The sequence below is a fragment of the Ambystoma mexicanum genome, chromosome 8 (genome assembly GCF_040938575.1).
Source record: "Ambystoma mexicanum isolate Mex_15411 chromosome 8, UKY_AmexF1_1, whole genome shotgun sequence".
Taxonomy (NCBI): Eukaryota; Metazoa; Chordata; class Amphibia; order Caudata; family Ambystomatidae; genus Ambystoma; species Ambystoma mexicanum.
In genome coordinates, this window is record NC_090929.1 from 687,432,805 (window position 1) to 687,455,495 (window position 22,691).

Sequence of the window (22,691 nt, forward strand, 5' to 3'; positions counted from 1 at the left end):
GCTGCAGCGAAGTCGTTGGGTGCTGCAGTTCGCCAACCTCCGCCTTTTCGTCCTAGGGGACAGCAGTGGAGGGGTGGTTCCTTTCGCTATTACTCATCCTTCAGTAAAGCGAGAGGAGCTGGCAGTCAGAGGCCAACGCAGGGGTACCAGAGGTGGACGACGGTACCCGTGGTGCCAAGGCCGCTCGGGCAGTTGCCTCTTTGCCCTCAGGTAACGCCGCAGCCGCTCCCGCTCAGTCGTGAGGCCATGTCCCATGGTTCGCCGGTTGGGGGAAGGCTGGCGCAGCATCTTGTAGAGTGGCAAGCCGTTACTTCAGATGTGTGGGTTCTGGAGATCATAACCCACTGCTACTGTCTTCCCTTTCGGCACAGGCCTCGCGACAATCCACCGGGGAACCTCTCTTTGCAGAGTCCGGATCCGCTCCTTGCGCAGGAAATTCAAGCCCTGCTGGAGAAAGGCGCCATAGAACTGGTGCCTGTAGCGGAGAGGAACAAGGGATGGTATTCCCCTTATTTTTTTGATTTCGAAGAAAGACGGGGGATTGAGACCCATCATGGACTTGCGCGGTTTGAACAAACTCCTCAGGAAGGACAAGTTCAAGATGGTTACTCTCTCTCAAGTCCTCCAGGCCCTTCAGCTTCAGGACTGGTTGGTGTCACTCGACCTCAAGGATGCTTACTTCCATGTGCCGATCCATCCCAAGCACAAGAAGTACCTGAGGTTCGCGGTTGGCGACTCGCACTTTCAGTTTCGGGTCCTGCCGCTCGGATTGACCTCCGCCCCGAGGGTTTTCACCAAGCTCATGGTGGTGGTGGCAGCGCATCTCAGGCAAGGGGGGATTCACGTCTACCCCTACCTGGACGATTGGTTGATCAGGGGGAGCTCTCCCGAGCAAGTCCTGGATCATCTGTCCGTCACCTGCCGCTCCCTTCACAGGCTGGGCTTCTCCCTCAATTTAAAGAAGTCCCATTTGACGCCAACACAGCGGCTCCAGTACATCGGAGCAGTGCTCGACACTTCCCTGGTGCAGTGTTTTCCTCCCCAGGTGAGGGCTCTTCACATTCAGCAGATGGTGCACAAGTTTCAGCATGCCCAGACGCTCCCTGCGTTCGAGTTCTTGAGGTTGCTCGGCCTCATGGCATCCTGCATTCTTCTGGTGCCAGAGGCTCGCCTGCGGATGAGATCTTTGCAGTGGGCACTCAAGACGCAATGGTCGCAGTCCTCCGGCAGGATGTCGGACCCAGTTCAGGTGCTGCCCTCGGTCGCCCGGGATCTTCTGTGGTGGGCCGTCGAAGGCAACTTGATGAAGGGGGCTCCATTTTGGCTTCCCTGGCCGGAGGTGACGATCGTGATGGATGCATCCCTCACGGGATGGGGAGCTCATGCCAACGGGCTGACAGTCAGCGGTCGTTGGTCTCCGTCGGAGTCCAGACTCCATATCAATCTTTTGGAGCTGAGGGCCATCAGGCTAGCCCTGAAGGCTTTTCTGCCGACTGTGCGAGGAAAGAGTGTCCTGATCCTGACGGACAATACAGTGGCCATGCACTACCTCAACAAAAAGGGGGGGGCAGGGTCACTTCCTCTGTGCAGGGAGGCGATGCAGCTCGAGTTCTGGGCCATCCAGCAGGAAGTTTCGATCTCGGCAGTTCATCTGGCCGGAGACGAGAACGTGACGGCGGACGCTCTGAGCAGGCAGAGAGCAATCTCTCACGAGTGGGAGGTGGCTCAGGAGATTCTCCTGGAGATCTTCGCCCTTTGGGGGACCCCTCAAGTGGATCTCTTCGCCTCCAGTGTCAACCGGAAGTGCGAAAGGTTTTGCTTGCGGGAATTTCCTCCAAAAGGAGCCTTAGGAGACGCGTTTGTGGTGGAGTGGTCATTCCCGCTGCTGTACGCGTTTCCTCCAGTCCCCGTCATCCCGCAAGTGCTGCGGAGGTTACGGAAGTTCGGTTCCCGGATGATCCTCATTGCCCCGGCGTGGGCTCGGAGGACGTGGTACCCGGACCTTCTCGACTTATCCATCTGCCCTCCACGTCGTCTTCCCTACCGAGACGATCTGCTCTCACGGGAGGGAGGTCAGGTTCTCCATCCAGAGGTCAGATACCTCAACCTTCACGCTTGGCTTCTGAAAGGTTGAGGTATAAGGATTGGGACCTCCCTGAGGACGTGATAGAGGTGTTGCTTTCGACCCGAAGGCCAGCAACAAAGTCGCTGTACCGTTGCCGTTGGCGTAAGTTCTGCGACTGGTGCAGAGTTCAGAATGTGGATCCTTTTGCATGTGACATCCCCATGGTTCTGTCCTTTTTACTTTCTTTGGCCCACAGGGGCTTGCAAGTGGGTACCGTTAAAGGTTACCTGGCGGCGCTGTCCATCTTTAAGCGCTCGTCTGAAGAGTGTTCTTACTTTAAAATCCCTTTGATTTCACAGTTTCTGAAAGGGCTCACTAATGTGTTCCCTCCGTCACCTTTCCTGGTGCCCGGTTGGGATTTAAACCTTGTTCTTAAGTTTCTTATGGGTGCTCCGTTTGAGCCTTTGCATTCTTGCCCTTTGAGGCTGTTAACTCTGAAAACTGTGTTTTTAGTTGCGGTTACTTCCGCTCGCAGAGTGAGTGAGTTACAGGCACTTTCAGGTAAGCCTCCCTTCACTGTATTTCACAAGGACAGGGTTGTCCTTCTAGTTCGTCCTTCTTTTCTTCCGAAGGTAGTGACGGAATTTCATTTGGCCCAGAAGGTTGTTCTTCCGGCATTCTATCCTCCTCCGCATCCTGGTAAGGAAGAGGAGAGGCTCCATAGGCTTGATCCTAGGAGAGCTTTAAGCTTTTATGTTTCACGCATGTCCCGGGTCAGAGTGGACGATCAACTCTTTATTGGTTTCGTTGGAAAGCGTTTGGGGGCAAGCTGTGACGAAACAGACTTTGTCTCGCTGGATTATTTTGGCCATCTCGGAGTGCTACCGCTTGGCGGGTAAGGACCCACCGGCTGGCTTGCAGGCCCATTCTACCAGGGGTATGGCTGCGTCTACTGCCCTGCAGAGGGGTGTTCCTATTCGCAACATCTGTGATGCAGCCACCTGGGCTTCAGTACATACATTTGTACGTCACTATTCCCTCGATTCCATCCGAGCACAGGATCTGGCCTTTGGCAAGGCGGTCCTTTGCTCTGCTATTTGATTGGCTATTCTAAATTTTGATTCTAAATTCTTTCCCTCCTCCTTGCTCTGGTACTGCTTTGGGAGTCTGTCATAGATATGGAATACGTCGGAGGACCCAATCCCCTCGAAGAACAAGTTACTTTCTTACCTGGTAACATTCTTTCGATGGGATGGTCCGACGACGTATTCCATATCGCTCCCGCCCTGCCTTCCCCGCTGCAGAATTTCTTTTGCGATTGCAGCTTACGTTCCGCAAGGCTTTGTGTCTGACTGGCAGTTGACTAGTGTCACACGTTCTGGGGGAAAAAACTACAACTGAGGCTACGGGCGTCGTGCGTCCTACTTATCACATCGGATGACGTCGGACGTCGGAGGAGGCCCTCGACGACGGCGCATCGACGTCATCGACGCAGGACGCAGACGCCGAAAAAAGTTTCCGAAGCAGCACAGCTGTGGTGATTACATGTCATAGATATGCAATACGTCGTCGGACCATCCCATCGAAAGAACGTTACCAGGTAAGAAAGTAACTTGTTCTACCGTTTCATCTTGCCTTGCAAAAAGGGTGGCGACGAATTGGGAACACCGGAAACCAATCCGGCTGTGAAGAAAAACTTGACCAAAAAGTACCGCCCTTCTAGTAGTGACCCCGACTACCTGTCAAAACACCCCGTGGTTCAGGCAGCTACTGCAACATTTAAGCAAGCAGCTTAACCTACCATCCCTCCAGATAGGGTCGACAAAAGAGTAGATGGATGGGCAAGAACGTTATTTTCTGCAAGGAGTATGACCCTCAAATCTGCAAACTCCACATGTGTCCTTGCAAAATTTACGTTCACTCTATGGGACTGCAGTTCTATGGCGGTAGAGCACATTTCCGAAGGGAATGAAAGCGACTGGTTCTTAGCCATAGACTGCAAAGAAGCCATGTGTGTCTCTTCAGTCGGGGCTGGATTCTGCTGACTGCATCAGCATACCCTTGGCTACAAGCACCGTTATGCGCAGGTTTGCCTGGTTGCTGAAGTTTGGTTTTGCACCGGATGTGCAATCCAGACTTCTCAACATGCCCTTTGATGGGTCTCACCTTTTTGGGAACAAGGCTGACGAGAGTCTTCAGAAGTTGCAGACCTTGAAGGCGGCAGCCAAATCTTTAGGTGCCGCTATTAGGCAACCTCAGCCTTTTTGACCTAGTGGACAACCTTTGAGGGGTAGATCTTTTTGCTTCTACTCCTCAGTTGGGAAGGCGAGAGGAATGGCTGGTCAAAGGGGCCAAAGAAGATTTCCTCGTAGTGGACGAGGAAGAGGCGCAAAGCTAGCTGGGGCAGGGGAATCCTTATCTGCCACTGCATCAGCCGCCTCAAAACCTCTGAGGTCTTGAGTCACAGTTCACCAGTGGGAGGCAGACTGTCTCTGCATCTAGAAGAATGGCAAGACATTAATTTGGATGCTTGGGCTTTGGTAACTGTAGCCCACGGTTACTGCTTTCCTTTTATACAGAGACTTCGGCGCCTGTAGCGGAGAGGAACAAGGATTGGTATTCCCCTGATTTCCTAAATCCAGAAAGGACAGAGGACTGAGACCCATCTTGGACTTGAGATACTTGAACAAGTTCCTCAGGAAGGACAAGTTCAAGTTGGTCACACTTTCTCAGATCCTTCAGGCCCTCCGCTCAAGGATTGAATGGTGTCATTGGACCTTCGGGATGCTTATTTTCATGTGCCAATCCATCTCCAGCACAGAAAATACCTGAGGTTGGCGGTACTCATTATCAATTTTGAGTTCTGCCATTTGGGCTGACCGCCGCCGCAAGGGTTTTCACCAAACTGATGGCGGTAGTGGTGGCAAGTCTCGGGAGAAGGGATTAAAGTCTACCTCTACTTGGACGATTGGCTGATCAGGGCGTGTTCTCCCAAACAAGTTGTGAATCATCTCAACGTCGCTTGCCACTCTTGTCACAGACTGGGCTTCTCCCTCAATTACAAGAAGTCCCATATGATAACTTCTCAAACTCTAATTCATCTGAGCTGTTCTGGATACATCCTTGGGAAAGAGCTTGCCACCCGAGGTGAGGGCTCAAGACATTCTATAGATGGTCACCAAATTTCAAAGTGCCCAGTGTCTTCCGGCCTTAATCATTTTTTTTTATTATTTTTTTTTTTATTTTTATCGGTTTATTACAAACCTTTAAAATGTTTACAAACAAACACTGGACTTCATCAAGAGAAAAATGTCCGTTAACAATCCCTTAACAATCCCTTAGCAATCGCTTAGCAATACCCCTCCCAAGCTCGCAGACAACTATACAAGCCATTGTCATCCTTGAACGTCAACCGACAGTGAGTTCAGTCGATTTTCAATTAACATCAGAAATCGGGTTAATGGTAATATCAGCTTCCTGTCACATCCTTGAAACATAGAAGCCCACCAATCATCCGCACAACGGGAGGGGTAATTTGCTCCCCAAGGCCCCAGATGAATTGTCCTTTCAGAGCGAAGTTTAGTGCAAAATAGCACCAAGTGCTTTAGGGTTTCCTTGTCTTTAGTGCATATTCTACACTTCAAGGATGCAACTTTATTTGCTCGCCAAGACACCAGCCGTTCACTAGTTTTAAATGCATTCAGCCGCATCAGCATGAACGCTCTTCGTGCCTGTGGGCCTGGAAATAATTCAATGTAACGTTGTAAGATGTTAAAAGGCCTTGTCTCGAGCGGGGCGTCCTTCATCATGGAAGCTGTAGTGCGTTGAGTACAAGTTTGTTCCCAGTCCGCACGCCAGATTTTTAATTTAGCAGCGTTCGGGTCGTTCTGCAGCTGATCCATGCTGATTCCGTGAATACTTAAGATATCTTCGCATCTTTTCGACCATAATGATAACATGCTGTTATTTGCCGATGATGGGTCGTGAAAGATGTCAAATTGTGAAATGTGCTCACGCTGGCGTGATTTTCGAAATAAGCTTATTAGGGCCCAGCAGACCCTTGCGTGTAACGAGATAAGCGAAAGTTCGTACCTCACACAAGCTGTTGCAATACCCCTAGGCAACGCCAGTACCTTCGACCAAAAGCAATGCTCCAGCGAAGACCATGTGTCATAACTGCAACCCAAGGCGTTTTCCGCGCCATATAGTAACACTGGGATTACCTTCTGATGGTAAAAGGCAAGAACAGGTTTTAGTGAAAATTTCCCATATTTGTTCTGTATGATGACTGCTTGACTAGCCAATTGTTTACATTTCCTTTTATTTTCAGTTATCCATGGGCCTTCGTTGACTGATGAATTTAGTAACATTCCAAGATATTTTACATTCAGAGATGTCTGAATGGTGTCACTACCCAAATACCATCTTGGTTGACTTTTCTTGTTTTGTCTTCCGCTGTTAAGATTTTTTAACACCATAATTTCACACTTTTTTGTGTTTATTACCAAGTGGTTTAATGCAACATATTCTGCGTTCAGTTTCCTCTGCAAGCCTACGGGAGTTAGATCCATAAGAACAAGATCGTCGGCATATAACAGCCAACTTAAGCAGGTCTTTCCAATCTTCGGCGGAAAGGATCTTACGGCGTTGATTGCCAATCCAATATCGGAGATAAATAGACTGAATATTGCAGCTGCTAAGGGACAACCTTGCTTTACCCCTTTATAGGTATTAATTGGGGTTGTTACGTTTCCAGATTGATCCAACCGGATTTTTATGGAGGTTTCAGAGTGCAATTCGCGAATTGCTGCCATTAAGTCGACTGGACATCCCCAACTTTGCAGTTTTGACCACAAGCGGGACCTGTCAATGGTGTCGAAGGCACAAGAGAAGTCGATAAAGGCCAAGTAGACCTTAGATTTAGATTTTAATGCTTCCATTTTCATCAAATTTAGGACTAACAAATTTAGAGAGCAGCCCACTTGCTTTACGAAACCTGATTGTCTTTTATCTACGTGATTAGACTCATTTGCCATTTACTCATAACATTTACTCATAACACCAGTTTGTGTTGTAATATTGTGGCATAGATTTTCCCCAAACTGTCAAGTAAAGCCACAGGACGATAATTCTTTGGGCAAGATCTGTCTCCTTTCTTAAATATTGGGACAATAACCGCAGATTTCCAGGATTTCTGAGTTTTTTGGGATTTACAAATCCTATCAAATAGAGTTACGCATATGGACGCCCATGGCTCAGGCTGTTTGATCGTGAAATTGGAGAGCCCATCCGGTCCAGGAGCTCTTGATTTTTTTGCTTTGTTAATAATAGACACTATCTCTTCTCTTGGAAACGTCAAATTCCATGGATTCGCGGTTAATCCCAAGGTGGTAATCTCAGGGATTTTATCTTTATATAAGGTTTCAAAATGATTAATCCAGGTTTCTTCTGAAACCATGCTGGACTGTAGTGCCAATTGAGGAGCCTGAAAGTTGTTAATGAGTCTCCAAAAATCACTCGTGTTTTTGTTTTTTAGAGTATTTAACATCTGTTCTGCGTCGTTTTGCACTTGTGTGTATTTGTGCATTTTCAACCAATTTTTGTATTTTTGCTTTGCCGCCTTTATTTCTAGTTTACGAGAGACCCTGTCGAGAGCCTTAGCTCTCCTTATGGCTGTGCGCATCGTTCGTTTTTTCGTCAATATCTCAATATCAAAGTGGTGGGCACGGACCATGTTGGGGTTTTTGGAACCCACTTTTACCGTTTTGAATTGTGTCAAAAGATGTTCATATTCAAGGTCAGCACTCAGATGACAATACTGGAGCATCACCCCCTTAACTTCGCTCTCCTCTAGTCTTAAGCGAACCCTGTTAGATTCAACCTCGAGCTTATGAGTCCATTTTGTTCTTTGAATGGTGCTGATTGATACAAATTCCATGAGCAGCATGTTGTGGTCGCTATGATCTTTTTCACAAATCCTCAACGATTGAATCCTCGGATGTAAAGCTTCGGATGCGAACATATAGTCGATTGTTGAGGATGAATCCATACGGTGCCATGTTTGCCTAGATGGTAGGTCGCCGCGAGTGTTGCCATTCAGCATCTGAAAGTTACGTAGCTTCATTTGTTATCCAAGCCTGTGCCAGTGAGTTTTGGGCTGACTGTGGATCCTTACATAGATCGATGTTTAAGTCGCCGCACAGAAGAATCTTTGGAGAGTCTGAATGTTCCATCAGATGATCAATAACGCCGGTTATTTGGTCAATGAACTCCATTTTACCGGCACGTAGGTGGTTCCAATATACGTTCAATATTATAATCATGTCCTTCTGCAAGTCCCGTCTCCCTAAATTTTCAATGGTGGTTTCCTGAATATATGGAGAGTGATTAACGGAATTTGTGACGCGCCAGCCAGAATTCCTTCTGACCATCGTTAAAAGCCCTGACATAGGGCGACCCAACTTAGCTTTTATGGCCGGATTTATTACAGACTCGAAGTCCGCTATGAGTGGTAATTCACTTAGCCATGTTTCCTGTAGACACACAATTTGAAGATTTTCTAACCAAGGTTTGTTAAACAGGTGAAAAAACCCTCGAGTGTTCCAGGAGGCAACAGAGCAAACCGTAAGTGCTTTAGAGTCCTGGCGTTATTGGCTCTTTTTGACATTTAACGCCCCAGCAAGCCAATTCCATTCTTGATTTTCAGCTGCAGGTGTTATGAAATGCTGACACTCATTGAGAGTTCCGTTGAACGAATCCTTTCTTTTAATTGTAATTCTTATTTGAGCATTGGAGCCATCGCATTTAGCAGTAACCTCGCTAGATGGCAATTGAGGAGTCCTTGGCCGGCACGGTGATTGGTTGAAGCTTTGAATACGGGTGTTTGTCAAGTGAAATGACCCTTCCAGAGTCCTTATTGGCACATCTTTCGACAGCGTTGGTACTGCAACAGCAATCGAAGGTGCATCCTTTCCATTATTGAGCACTCCACTGGAGTATTGTGGTGGCACATCAGAGTCGTTCAGATTGTAGACATCGAAGCCTAATGAAAACAATGCTACGTTTTCTTCTAATATTGAGTTAATCAGAAGGTTCGATGTAAAGTGAAGCAACACCTTGTCATTCGTGCCTTCAGCTGGAAACTCCACGACTTTTATGTCGTTCGAGGAAATTGCACGTAGACTTGGTACGAGATGAAGTAACTGAAGAACCGTTCTTCGATTCAAGATCAGATTCTCAATTGGTTCCAGGCTCTCGATTGCCAGCTTATATATGCGGACTTTATTCAGCGCTGATTTTAGAACCTTATCGTGTAAAGTTTGAGGACGTCTATCAACCACCAATTCTTTTAATCTTCTTCGATTGGTTCCAAGGTGATCGTCCTCAACACATTCCAGCAGAGTCCTTACGGGCTCCTTATTTTTATCTGTTTTGATCGAAGGGCATGACAATGCCAAGGGTCCCCCTGGTCTGCTGATTTGAGCCTGAGCTATGCAAAAATTCCGCTTATCGGCCATGGTCATAAACACAGGACTGACTGTTGGCAGACGCATAGAGTTCGAATTATCACAAGCTTCAATCAGTTCACAGTGTCTTTCGTAGGACTTGTGTTTGAATGTAGAATTGTTACCAGTAACCTCCTTAGTACAAGGCTGATTTGTTATTACAGTATTAGAAGCAACTTTGTCCAATGATGGTACAGGTTTCTCCAAACATTGAATCGGATCAACTTTAGGTAATGGCACAGTGATTAGGGGCACATCAAAGCTTGTGGGTGAGACAGGTTCTAACTCTACAAATTCTGGGTCATCGTAAGTTGAGAAGTCCAGGATTTCAGTTAGGTCGTCCTCAGACGGCTTAGTATTCTTTAATTAAGATTGTTTGGCCGAAATCGAATGAGCACTTTTTTGTGATATTATGGCGTTACTCGTAGCTGGAGCTTGAGCCGTTAAAGTTTTGACCGAGTCAATAGAAACGGCCTGTACCATTTTTATGTTGCGTAAGAATTTTTGAGATCCATTTGAGACATTTTTCTTTGTCTTTTGGTTCTTCGGTTTCTTACTGGTTACAGCGAGTTTTGAGTTTAAAGAAGAAGTCGCCAGATTCCCTGTACCATTAGAGGATCCTGTAAAAACGGAAAAGACCTTGGGTAAACTTACATTTGCGGGGATAATCGCAACTTCTGCAGTTGCTTCAGTTGCAGAACCAATGCCCGAAGGAGAAGCCGTTTGGGGGTCAACGGAAGCCTTATTGTCAGCGCATCTGGCTTGCTCAAATGCTGTGTTAAATGACAAATTGACACTGTTTGGTACAAACGGAATGACCGATGAGCAAGGCCCAGTGATTGAAGTAGGTGAAACAATCATGAGCCCTGTGTCGTGAGGGACTCCAAGGGCCTTTACAGGTGCCAGAACAAGATCCACTCCCACTAAGGAGTTATGCGTCGATTGTGACGACTGAGAGCGAAGAGGATCTTGGTTTGGAGCAGCATCAATTGATGAATGCTGTTGTTTTGATGCCCTAGTAAGGTCTTGGTCAACCTGAGGTTTATCTTTCATGCTAGTGAACTTGCCACATGGGCACTCTTCAGACAACCGCCTACCTACATTTTTGATGTCATGTTTAAATAGGGCAAGGGTCTCTCGCGCCACTTCGGCGAACAGTCTTTTGTCAGAGGAGTCGGTTCTCTTGCACTCGTTTAACAAGACAAACGCTCCTTCCAGTCTTTTAAGGCACTCATGTTGCTCGACATACGAGCGGTCGCAAGTTTTTTCTATCTGAGTTAATTTGGAACTCATCATTGCGACCACCGTTGTTAAGTCCTTAGTGGCTTCATGTATATTTTCGTACAGTTTCATAAACGGGGCCAATGAAATCGACAAAGAGGCCATGAAAAGGGCTTGTATTTCCGTTGCAGAAGACATCGTCGGCAGAGTTGTACAAGATGAATTGGGTTGAGACTCAGCAGGTCTAGTCACATGTGGCTCCTTGTCACGACGGATTTTCGGAAATGGGCGTTCCATTAATGAAGAATCCATAGAATCGTTATGTGAAGAATATTCGTTGCCATCAGATTCATCGATGGCTCCATAGGACTTCCATTTAGAGGTGGCAAGTCTTTTTTGGGAAGTCAAATGTAATTCAGATGTCTCGTGCCTCGAGTCGGCCTTTAAGGATTGATCGGTTGATTTTAACCGTTTGTAACACGAGTCAGGCCATATGTCAGAGGTTGCCCCCAACAGCTGGCTGTTATTGCGTTTCACTGCAGATTTTGCTTTCGTTTCGGCTGAAAGGTTCGGCTCTTTAGATGCCTTACTGGCGCACATTTTGTTCAAGAGCGATAAGTTCTGAAGAACGTTGTTCACTACCCCAAGGGAGTCTCTTCTTGCGAGCATTGAATTGCGTGCCTCTGGCTCGCCCCTTGTACCGTGCTCCAAGTTAAGAACGCAGTTACGATCACAGTCGTGCAAACTTGAGTTGAAAATGCTATGTTGATTGCTAAGGTCATTCGCATTAATATATACGATTTCTTCATGCGAACCCACTGTGGTCAGTCTCGTGGTTACACTCACTGGAGGACTCGCAGTGATCATTGTACTAGAGTCATTTAGAATGAGCCCCACATCGTCGCAGGGTAAGATAGGAAGAGAATAAGTGGCCGGCCATGGCCCAGTGGTCTGATTTTCGGCAGAATTCGGTTCCTTCACTTGATCATTATCCTGCTCTGCAGCGAGCTCACTGCTAGAGGGAGCTGCTCCATCTTCTCCGAGGCCTCGAGCCGTGACGGAGTGTAGGCTGCCTCGGCCGCGCGAGTTCAAAGACTCACGCGCTCCGAGTCTCGCCCCCACAGCGTTATCGCTCCCGGGAGCGGCGGCCAAGCAAACACACCCCGCGTCAGGTGCCGGGATGAGAGAACCGCCACAGCAGTGTCCAGACGGTTCGCCACTGGCGCTAACGCCGCCTCGAGTCGGCGGGGCTCCAAGAACCCCGCAACCTCCAGGCCCCACGCTCACATGCAGGGGCTCACCGACGTCCGGCGCGCGGCATTCATTTGTCGCCCCGCGCCACCCGTGAGTAATGTCGTGACCTGTAATAACATCATGCGTGAAACATGCAGTGTCGAACACATTGTCACAGAGAGGGGGTAGATTAGATATGTTGATTGCTGCATTTTCGGGGGCCTGTGCCTCATGTGCTTGGATAAGACCTTCGTTGTGCTCAACAGTTTCAGAGGTGCACGAGTGATAGCCACTTACTTTCTGTGGGCGTGAAGGTCGTCGAGTAGCCATTATCTCATCAGAAGCTACCGCACCATCACGCCGCCTCTGTGCCGGGTCCTTAGCACAGGGGACTGGGTAGACGCCATTATTCGCCGCTCGCCAAACAGCTTTGCTTCCGCAGCCATTTCCACCTCAGGGCTTCACTTAAAATGTTTTTAAATTTAATTTTTTAGGTTGCTCAGCTTCATGGCATCCTGCCTTTTTCTGGTGCCAGAGACCCGTCTGAGAATGAGATCCCTTACATGGGCTCTCAGAACTCAATGGTCCCAGTTCTCAGGAAAGATGTCGGACCTACTTCAGGTTCCAAGCAGGGTCTCACTGGATCTTCTGTGGTGGGCCTGCAAGGACAACATTGTGAAGGGAGGACCTTTTTGGCAACCATGACTGGAGTGAACAGTAGTGACGGACGCCTCACTCACGGGGTGGGGAGTCCACACCAACAATTTGATAGTCAGCGGTCGTTGGTCTCCATCGGAGTCCAAACTACATATCAATCTTTTGGAGCTGAGGCCAATCAGACTAGCGCTGAAGGCCTTTCTGCCCTATGTACGGGAAAGATTGTCCTGATAATGATTGCCAACACAGTGGCCATGTACTACCTCAACAAGAGAGGTGTAGGGTCACTACCACTGTGCAGAGAGGCAATGCAGCTCTGGTAAAGGGCATTTCAAGAAGGAATCTCCCTATCGGCACCTAGCTGGAGAGAACACAGCGGCAGATGCTCTGAGCAGGCAGAGCAGTCTCCAATGAGTGGGAACTAGCTCAGGAAGTCCTTCAATAGATCTTCACCCTTTGGGGATCCCCGCAAGTGGATCTGTTTGGGACTGGTGTCAAACGGAAGTGCAAACTGTATTGCTGCAGGGAATTTCCACAAAGAGGACCTCAAGGAGACTTGTTTGTGGTGGACTGGGAATTTCCACTCCTGTATGAGTTTCCTCCAGTCCGTCATTCCTCACGTGATCAGGAGTTTGAGAAACAGATGATCCTAATTGCCCCGGATTGGGTCAGGAGGATGTTTTACCCGGACCCTCTTACATTTCCATCTGTCCTCCAATACGTCTTCCACAAAGAGAGGACCTCTCGCGAGAGGAGGATCGGGTTCTCCATACAGACGTCAAAACACTCAACCATCATGTTTGGTTTCTGAAAGGCTGAGCTACAAGGATTGGGACCTCCCGGATGACGTAATGGAGATTTTGCTTTCGGCTAGAAGGCCAGCAACAATCTTTGTATCGTTGCCGTTGGAATACATTCTGCAACTAGTGCAGAGAAAATAATGTAGATCCTTTTCTATGTAAAACATTGGATGTTTTATCTTTTCTGCTATCTTTAGCCAATCTGGAGCTCCAGATTGGTGCTATTAAAGGCTATTTGGTGGCACTGTCCATATTTAAGCGCTCATCAGGAATATTAATACTTCAAAATCCCACTAGTGATACAATTTCTAAAGTGGGTTACCAATGTGTTCCCTCCATCTCTGTTCCAGTTTGGGACCTTAATTTGGTTCTAAAATGTCCAATGTGTGCACCTTTTGAACCTTTACCCTCATGTCCTTAAGGTTTTTAACCTTTAAAACCATTCTATTGGTAGCTCTAACATTAGCCCGTAGAGTGAGCGAGTTGCAGGTACTTTTGTCCAAGTCACCCTTTACTATCTTTCATAAGGATAGGGTTGTTCTAAGGGTTAAACCTTCATTTTTACCCAAAATCATTTCTGATTTCCACATAGAACAAAACATTTTTTGCCCCCCTCGACCCCTCATCCTGGTAAGGAGGAGGAGAGGTTACATAGGTGGACCCTCATAGAGCTTTAAGCTTTTATAGATCTACACTGTCAAAACTCTGTATTGATGATTAACTTTTCATTGGCTATACGAGCCACAAACTGGGTCCAGCTGTTACATAACAGACCTTATGCAGATGGGTCATTCTGGCAATTTCAGAATGTTACAGGCTGTCAGAGAAGGATCCTCCTAAAGGTTTACGGGCCCATTCCACCAGGGGAATGGCTAACTCTACAGCCCTGCAAAGGGGCGTACCAATAAAAAGTATTTGTGAAGCAGCAATGTGGTCTACTATACACACACGTTCACAAAGCATTACTGCCTGGAATCTTCCCTCGGTCAGGATGATAGTTTTGAAAAGCAGTCCTGCACTCGGTTCATGAAACCATTAAAATCTAATTCTACTCGCTCCACCAAATCAAATACTGCTCTATCAAAGATGAGGAATACGTGGGAGGACACAATCGATTCGAAGAACAAGTCTCCCCTGGTAACATTCTTTCGACTGGATGTTCCTCTCACGTATTCCTCATCGCCCACCCAATCTAATCCACAGTAGAATTTCCCATGCTATTACAGCGTTCGTTCCTTCAAGGCTAGTACAGACATTCCTGTGGTTATGCAGATATTTCTGCTGTAAGGGGAAAAAAACTGAAGCCAATGGGCTCTGCACGTGCTAAATAGGCCTTCGATGAAATCATCCTCGAGGCCCTTGAGGGAAATCAAATTGATGCCATTGATGCACAGCGCCCTCTGCCGAAACGTTTTGCCGAAGCTGGATATCGACTATTAAAGAACAGTAGAAATGACGTTATCAGGGGTAAGCTAAGCACCTTGTTCTTCTGTTCTTGTCTTTTGCTGATGGGGTTGGATAACTTGCTCTGATGAAGTCTGTTGCTACATTGTTACCGTGGCTGTTCTACTGCTGCTGACAACTTGTAGGCATCGCATCCTTATTTAAATTAACGTTTTCAAGAAAAACTGGAAGATGTTTAGGCCAATCTTGGTGGCTGACCAGAAATTGGAGTGCATCTGGGCATTGGATTCAATTATGAGCTGACTTGGGTCCAGTGCAACAGTAAATAATCTTGTATAATCGTCCAAATGAATGTAGTCATCTCTAGATTCTCTAGCGTTACAGTGGAGCATTTGGCAACTGTATTTAAATCCAAAGTTAATCTGAGGGTTTATATGGAGCATGCTTTTGGGGACGGGATAATGCTTAAAGCCTTCCTAGAGTGCAGAAGCATTTTGTTAGAAAGAAGTGGTTCTCAGACCAGCTGCTATGTCGAGATCGGAGGTGAGCATTATGCCTTAACTTCCTTTATTCCACTCTTCAGCAGATTTAAAACGTAATTTTTCAAAATGAAATTTATTTTTTTGAAAACTGAACTACATTTCCCAATAAGAACTGTGCCTTTAGTAGTCCATGAGTCCATATCCTGTCCTTGGGCCCTGCATGTCACTTTCTGTCCCAGATCCTTTCTGCTTCCTTTTCTGCTCTTGGAAAGATCAGTTCCCTGTACAGATGTGTTTTCTTTTATTGCAGTTTGTGTGTTTTTCACGTATGACCGTGTGTTCAGAATACTTTATGTATAGAATATTGCAGTGATTATAAATGGTTTCAGCGCTAGCACATAATGCATGCAGCTTTACATATGTTTGCCTTGGTTCTAGGGCGTTTCCTATTTGCCGTGTTAAGCCACTGGAGCGCAGCTGGACCCTTAAGACTTAAGCTCAAGTTGGGGCCCCCAGCTGTGCTCTGATTAACCTACACGGGCTGGCCAAAAGGAACGAGTATTTCGGACCCACCTTGGCCGCTCCCAGTGTCGCACCAGTCGTCTGCGATGTGGTTCAACGCCCATGCATGCGTGCACGACAAGATCCCTTAGGAACAAACCTCTTACCCACGTGGAGCGGTTTTCAAGCATTTCACAGCAAGAGTTGTAAAATAACGACATGCAGATCTTACAAAGCAAAGCACCAACACCTATAGCAGTAATTGGAAAGCTCCACAACGTGGATCACGCGATTTGCACCCCGGAGCACCGGCACATGATCAGGTGTCTTTGATAAAGGGGCGTGTAACACCAGGCACCAGTCTCCTCACTTACAGGTGCGTTGTTATCCCAGACATCGGTGCCAGCCCGAGCTCTGTCTAGAACACCAGACACTGTCTTCTCTGTCCCTACCACCCACCCCTTCGCAGCTGTAGAGGATGTCCCATTCAGCTTGCCCTGTTCAGGCAATAGACACTTTTATTGGTGTGTTTGAGACTCTCCAGATGGAGTCAGCTAGGGGAGCCCAGACCACATATTGTTGGATGATGACACGGAAGAGGATACTGACTTGACCCTGTTTTAGGAGGGTACTGGGAGTTTCCCTAATCACGGAGTGGCTCAAGGAGTCCGTCCACTCAAGGGAAGACTGGAAGCACTAAAGTGCTTGATTGGAGATGGCCTTAAAGTAGAGGCACAAAAACTGATGATAGCACGTCCTCTATGCAGCCTCTTCAGAAAGAGGTGATGAAGGGGCGAGACCAGACCTATAAGAAAAAAGCCTCTCCGACTCCCCCGGGTCCTGTGAAGAAGGGGAAAACAAAACCTCCTGAGGCTGACGCCTTTGAATAGCTCAGAAGAGCTTTTGTGCAGAGGTCGACTGTGCAGAGCCTCCTTCCCCCTTCCCCAGGGGCACAAAATAATGGGGAGGATGACTCCTCACCAGTGTCTGACTCTGAATCCTCCCTTAAACCGAAAAGCAGAAAGATGAAGTCATAGGTAAAGCACCCGGAGGAGCCCAGAGAAGAGCTGGCAGACCTGTTTGACCCAGGTTAGATTGTACACCCCAAGTCTAATGACTGTCTACCATCCCAGAGGGTAGCCTCTCATGACACAGAGACTGTGCAAGCCAATTGAGAAGGAAGTGAAGCTGAGAATGAGGTTGGAGTGCCTCTAACCATAGATGGCAGGGAAAGTGGCGGAACACCGTAGGTAGATCCCAGGATGATCACATTCATATCGAAAGCCTCAGACCTCAGAAAAGGCATGTACGAGATGCCAGGAGAAGGTGCTGGACCTCACAGGCCCCGTTGTCAAGATAAAGTACCTGGCGTAGAAGGCTACAGATACTGGGGCACCTGTTGACCCTCAGACGCTGGAGAGCTGGGCGCAAAGTGCTGTGTGACTTCTTGGCAATGCAAACTGCACTCTGTCATCCAAAAGGAGGAGACGCCTATTGTTGAAGATAGATTCAAAGCTGGGTTTTGTGGGCATGTATACGGCCCTGGAGAAAGTGCAAACCTCCATCAAAAAGATTATCCCCTGGAGAGATTTTGCGGGGACCAGCCGCAGCAGAGGTTGTGAAGCTGGTTGCTTCCAATCTCAAAGAAGAACTCACAACCCCCAGGTCGCAATACTGGGAGTCGCGTCAACAAGATTCCTTGCTTCCGGCTAGAAATCGCAGTAAGGACGCGGAGGTAGAGGTTACTATCGACAGGTTACTATCGACAGCAAGGAGCCCAAACAGGTGAGTCATTACCCTCCGGTAGGTGGCCGAACATGTTTATATTTGAAACATTGGCAAAAGCTTTCCAGCAATGCATGGCTGCTACAGACCATAGTGGGTTTCAGACTAGAATTAACTGCAGAGCTAGTTCAGACAGCCAGGCCCAGGCAGTTAGAGTTGGTGCTGAGGGGAGGGGGGCGCTCCTAGAGAGAACGTTATCACTACATATTATCTCCACTCAAGATATCACCATATATATGGTCTGGAAAGGCCATAGGTGATATTTATGGGGGGGGGGGATAAGTTGTGAGGTATTTAGGACCGGGGGTATCCCCCCGCTCCTTTAAAAATAATGCAGGGATTGCAGGGGTATCCCCCTACAGGTTGCAAGCCTTAATATCGCCGCAATAATATGGTGATATTTTTGTATGGCGATATTTTTGCGGGGATATTAACACATGGAACAAGAGAACTGAGGGAATTAGCTGAAAAAGGTGCGGAGTACGGCAACAGCACATTTCATCAGCACAATGTTTCTGGTGCACAGAAAGGAAACAAGTGAGGCCAGTTATCAACCTGAATGAACTCAATGGGTGGTTGGTCTACAGGCACTTCAAAATGGAGGGGATCCACCTCCTCAGAGGCATTCTCCAGAGTGAAGACAGGCTAGTGCGGTTGAATTTGAAGGACGCCTATCTGACAATTCCAGTGGCGGGGACCACTGCAAATATCGAGTTTCTTGTGGGATGGGGAAGTGTGACCGTTCAAATGCCTCCCGTTCGGGCACGCCTTAGCGCCCTGGACATTCACGAAAATTAGCAGCGGTCATGAGGCAGAAGCATGTGGATGATGGTGTACCTAGATGATACTTTCATGCTAGCAGACTGCAAGCAGACGCTGCTTAAGCAAGTTCAATGTGCGTCCCAGCGCCTCGCCCTCCTTGATTAACCAAGATGGTCCCCAGGCAACGCATGAAGTTGCTAAGGTTCATAGTAGACCATGTAAGAAGTTGCCAAAGCTCAGAATTTGAGCAATAGAGACCTTGCTACGATTTTAGTGAGAATCGTAGGCCTCGTAGCTTCCATCCGGGTGATCTTTCCAGGCCCTCTGCACTCCAGTGCACTTCCGAGGCTGAAAATCTGACCCCGTCCGATATGTGCTGAGCCATCACCAGATAGTACCTATGAATCAGGAAGCAAGAGCGGAACTGGAGTGGTGGCTCCAGAACATGGAAGCCTGGACTGGGCGAGCTTTCTGCAGGCACGTTCCTGAGTGAGTAATAGACGCCAGTAGAGCTGGCTGATGCGCAAGGTGTGGCCAGATGGAGACTGGCAGGAAGTGGTTTCAGGAGGAGGTGGACCTGCACTTCAACTGCCTGGAATTGCTGGCCGGTTCCCTTGCCGTGAAGGCATTTGCAAGAGACAAAGCAGTGCTGCTGCAACCTCAGGATGGACATCTCTGCTGTACGGTATATCAACCACCTGGGACGGACCAGGATGAAAATGTTAGAGCTGACAAAGGACTTCTGGCCCTATTGTCTCAGCAGGAAGATCTTGGTTATGGCGGTTTACCTCTGGGTCGTTACTCTTGCTACTGAAGGGACTCCAGCGACTGGCTACTACACGGAGACGTTTTTTCCCCATTTAGCAGACCTTTGGGGTCCACTTGACACAGACCTCTTCGTGTCCATGTTGAGTAGACAGTTGGTCCAGTTCTTAAGCAGTTGGCTGCTCCCAGAATCCCTGGGGGGCGGACACGTTTCCACCGTCTTGGGCGGGGGCACTTTGTTGTGCCTTTCTGCCCTTCATGATGTTGGCCAGAGCTCTAGCGGTGGTCTGACTGGAGAGGGCAGAGATGGTCATAGTAGCGCCGAACTTGAAGTCGAAAGCATGGTTTCCAGTTCTGATGGAACATTCTAAGGATTTCCTGCAAGTGATAACACCCGGGCTGGATATCCTTACGGATCTGTCAGGGAATCTGCATCCTCTGACGGAGGTGGTGCAGCTGCCTCTCTTGGCATGCATGGTTTTGGGGGCAGGTGGAGCCTGCCGGGCATTTTGGGATCGGCTGCTGAATTCATCAAGCAGTCGTGGGCCCCCCTCTACCCTCAAGAGCTATGGACACAGCTTGGAGGAGATGGAGCATATAGAGCAACCGGTGCAGTATTAATCCCATTTCTTCCTCTGTAGTTCAGGTGTTCAATTGTCTAGCTTCGCTCGCGAGGCAGGGCAGAGCCTTTCGAACCGTGGGAGTTTACAGGTCAGCCATTTCAGCAGGCCACGAGTTAGTGGAGGGGGCCCCGGTGAGAGAACACCTAGCAGTGGTGCGCCTGCTGCGGGGCAACGGAGGAGCACAGAATCTCATGCCCAAGTACACCCACCTGTGGGACGTCCATGCGGTTTAACAACTTTTAAAGAATTGGCCAGGGAATATAGACCTGTCAAATTAGCACTTGTCAGGGAAGCTGCTATGCCTCATGTCATGTAGAAGGGTGACTGACGTGAGAGCACTTGAAGTGGACCGGAAAATGTTTTGCCCCGCGCGTTGGGGGGGTTGTCTTTTTCTATAGCAAAGCGTACTAAGTGCCATTCTTAAAATATCTTCTACCTTCAGCCCTACAGATAAGGGGTATATCAGCCACTTTTACTCTCTAAAAATAGACAAATACTCAAAGAAAAGAAATAATAAATGGGCAGTAAAAATACTCTCAACAAAAGACACGTAGGATTGGGGGGTCTCCTGCTTTCACCCACACAGCTCCATGGAAATGTTTGGACTAGTAGTGCACATAGTACCACAGTAAGAAATTACTATGATTACTGCCTGATTGGAAGAATTAAACCTGTACATGAATAACTAGGTGCAAATCAATAATTATTAAAAAAAAACATTTGTTTTCCAGTAAAAACATTTTAGTCGCTTATAAAATACTCCCATTGGGGAATTTTACTCCATTAAAAAATGGTTTTACTCCCAACTATAAAACAGAGTAAAATACTCCTGCTTCAAAATCTTATTTGAGGCACTGCCTACCCTTATTTCCCAGAGCAGCCTCAGCTATGAATTGCTACTTGTATTAAGGTGTATGAAGTTAGGACGAGCACAGTGAGACCACACAGTCTCGCAGTTGCTTGTGTGCAGGAAGCCGTTTAAAGAAGTTGCGTCGGCCCCCATCGCCAGATGTGTGAGAGAGATCATGACCCTGGCTGGCATTGATGTATCTCTTTTTGGGGCCCACTAGGCAAGGGGGTGCCATGGCATCCAAATCTTTGTGTCCGGGTAAGCCTACAGGATATCTTGAAAGCATCTGACTGGTGTGGCGATTATTTTAAGGCCATTTCGAATGTAGCAGTGCAGCTAGTGCAGAGCTTTGAACCAGCATAATGCCCGCCTCCGGTCTTGACGTAGAATGAAGATTACCTATGCTTACAGCACAGGGAGTCTTGATTTTATTGAAGACAGAGGCGAGCATTCTCCAACCCAAGTGCGCAAATAGTAAGCCTGTGATGCTATGGGATGGAGGAACAGCTGTTTGACTTTGTGCTCTGTTCTCCACCCTAATTGGTTTGCCTTTGCTTGTTTGGCAGCGGATGACCAGAAGGATGGCTGAGCAGCAGGCGCTGGCGGAACACTAGTCTCTTGTAAGAGTTCTGGTTTTATTGCAGCAGTTTGGCGGCGGAGTGCGTTCCTTGCGCAGTTTATCGGATGTCTGTTTAAGAGCATCAAAGGAAGAGGAAAGGACATGGGCAGGAAGTGACATGCAGGGCCCAGGGACAGGATATGGACTAGTAGAAGGACTGTTCTTGCTGGCATATGTAGCTCAGTTCTGTTTTGTTGTGATTTAAAAAAATATATATCGTTTTGAAAGTAAGATTTAAATCTGGCATAATGTTTGCCTCCCTGTCTTTAATAGAATCAGGACTGCCTGCGCTGTAAACATAGGGAATCTTAGTTTATTTCTAATTTAGAATAGAATGCTGCATAACCCATATAGACTTTGCAGCTAGCTCTTGCGCCGTATCCGTTCTGAGGTTAATTTGGGGCATCCATTGTGCAGAGTTGGCATAAGTTTTGTTGAGGGATTTAATGATCAAGTTTTAGATTGACCTCATCCCTTGGCAGGAGTTTAAATACATTATCAGCCTTGGGAATGTTCCATTTGTTTGAATACTCTAATTAGCTACCTGTTGGCGCCAAGTCTTGCATCGGAACTATTCTTGCAGACTAGATTGGTGGATAGGGAATCCTGAATGTGCTGGAAAAAATCAGTTATTCTCTGCCGATCGCAGCACCTATAGGGCCTGAAAGTTATTTAGACTGTGTTCCAGAAAGAAGTTGCAGAGGGTGCACCTCACTTTAGATTGGGTCTGTTGCCACTGAAAACCTTGCAACCAGGTTGGAGAAATGTTAACATGGTTCTCAGATGCCCAGGTGTTAGTGGTTATTGGTAAACTCAGATAATAGTCTACTGCTTAGGTTGTGTTTTAACAAAGTTATTTTGAATTCAAAATCTTGAAGTTTCGTACACACTACTTTGAGATCCATTGATGTGTGATGCATTAACCCCTTATTTTAATAACTGCACTTAGTATTGTGGGAGTTTTTTTTAAGCAGTATAAACTTTTACAATAGTATTGGGATTTGTGAACTTTTTTAATTCATTGGTTTTGTGTCTGGTTCATGGTCTTAATGATTTTAAAAAGTTGTAATTTTGTCACTGACCGATGGATTTTATTATTGTATTTATGTTTCTCTTTTGTAGAATGTTTGTTTATTCTGAAATGAACCATATTTCTTCTTCTTGCAGGTATGGGGACTATCCTAAACTACCAGATAAATCTCAGCAGGAGTGTGACCCTTGGTATAGTTGGGATCATCCAGACCTTCGGAGGAACTGGGGCGAGCCGGTACGGGGCCACATACTTTACTGCTAAATGATTATGAACACAAAGTATGCTCTTTTACCACTAATGTATTGTTGTATTACGAAGTCTTGAATGGTAGAATTGAAGCAGTTGTTCCACCTCCCAATCGCCATCCTTTGTGTTGGTAATTGTTC

At 47.3% G+C, this 22,691-nt stretch overlaps 1 protein-coding gene across 1 annotated transcript in view; it reads left to right on the top strand.

Annotated features, from left to right (window-relative positions):
• The window catches only part of NDUFB8 (NADH:ubiquinone oxidoreductase subunit B8), a 246,316-nt gene that overhangs the window by 114,413 nt on the left and 109,212 nt on the right, over nucleotides 1-22,691 (top strand). Inside the window, exon 3 of the mRNA XM_069610489.1 lies at nucleotides 22,440-22,539. Coding sequence (XP_069466590.1) covers nucleotides 22,440-22,539 — 100 coding nt within the window. The remainder of the gene's footprint in view (nucleotides 1-22,439; nucleotides 22,540-22,691) is intronic.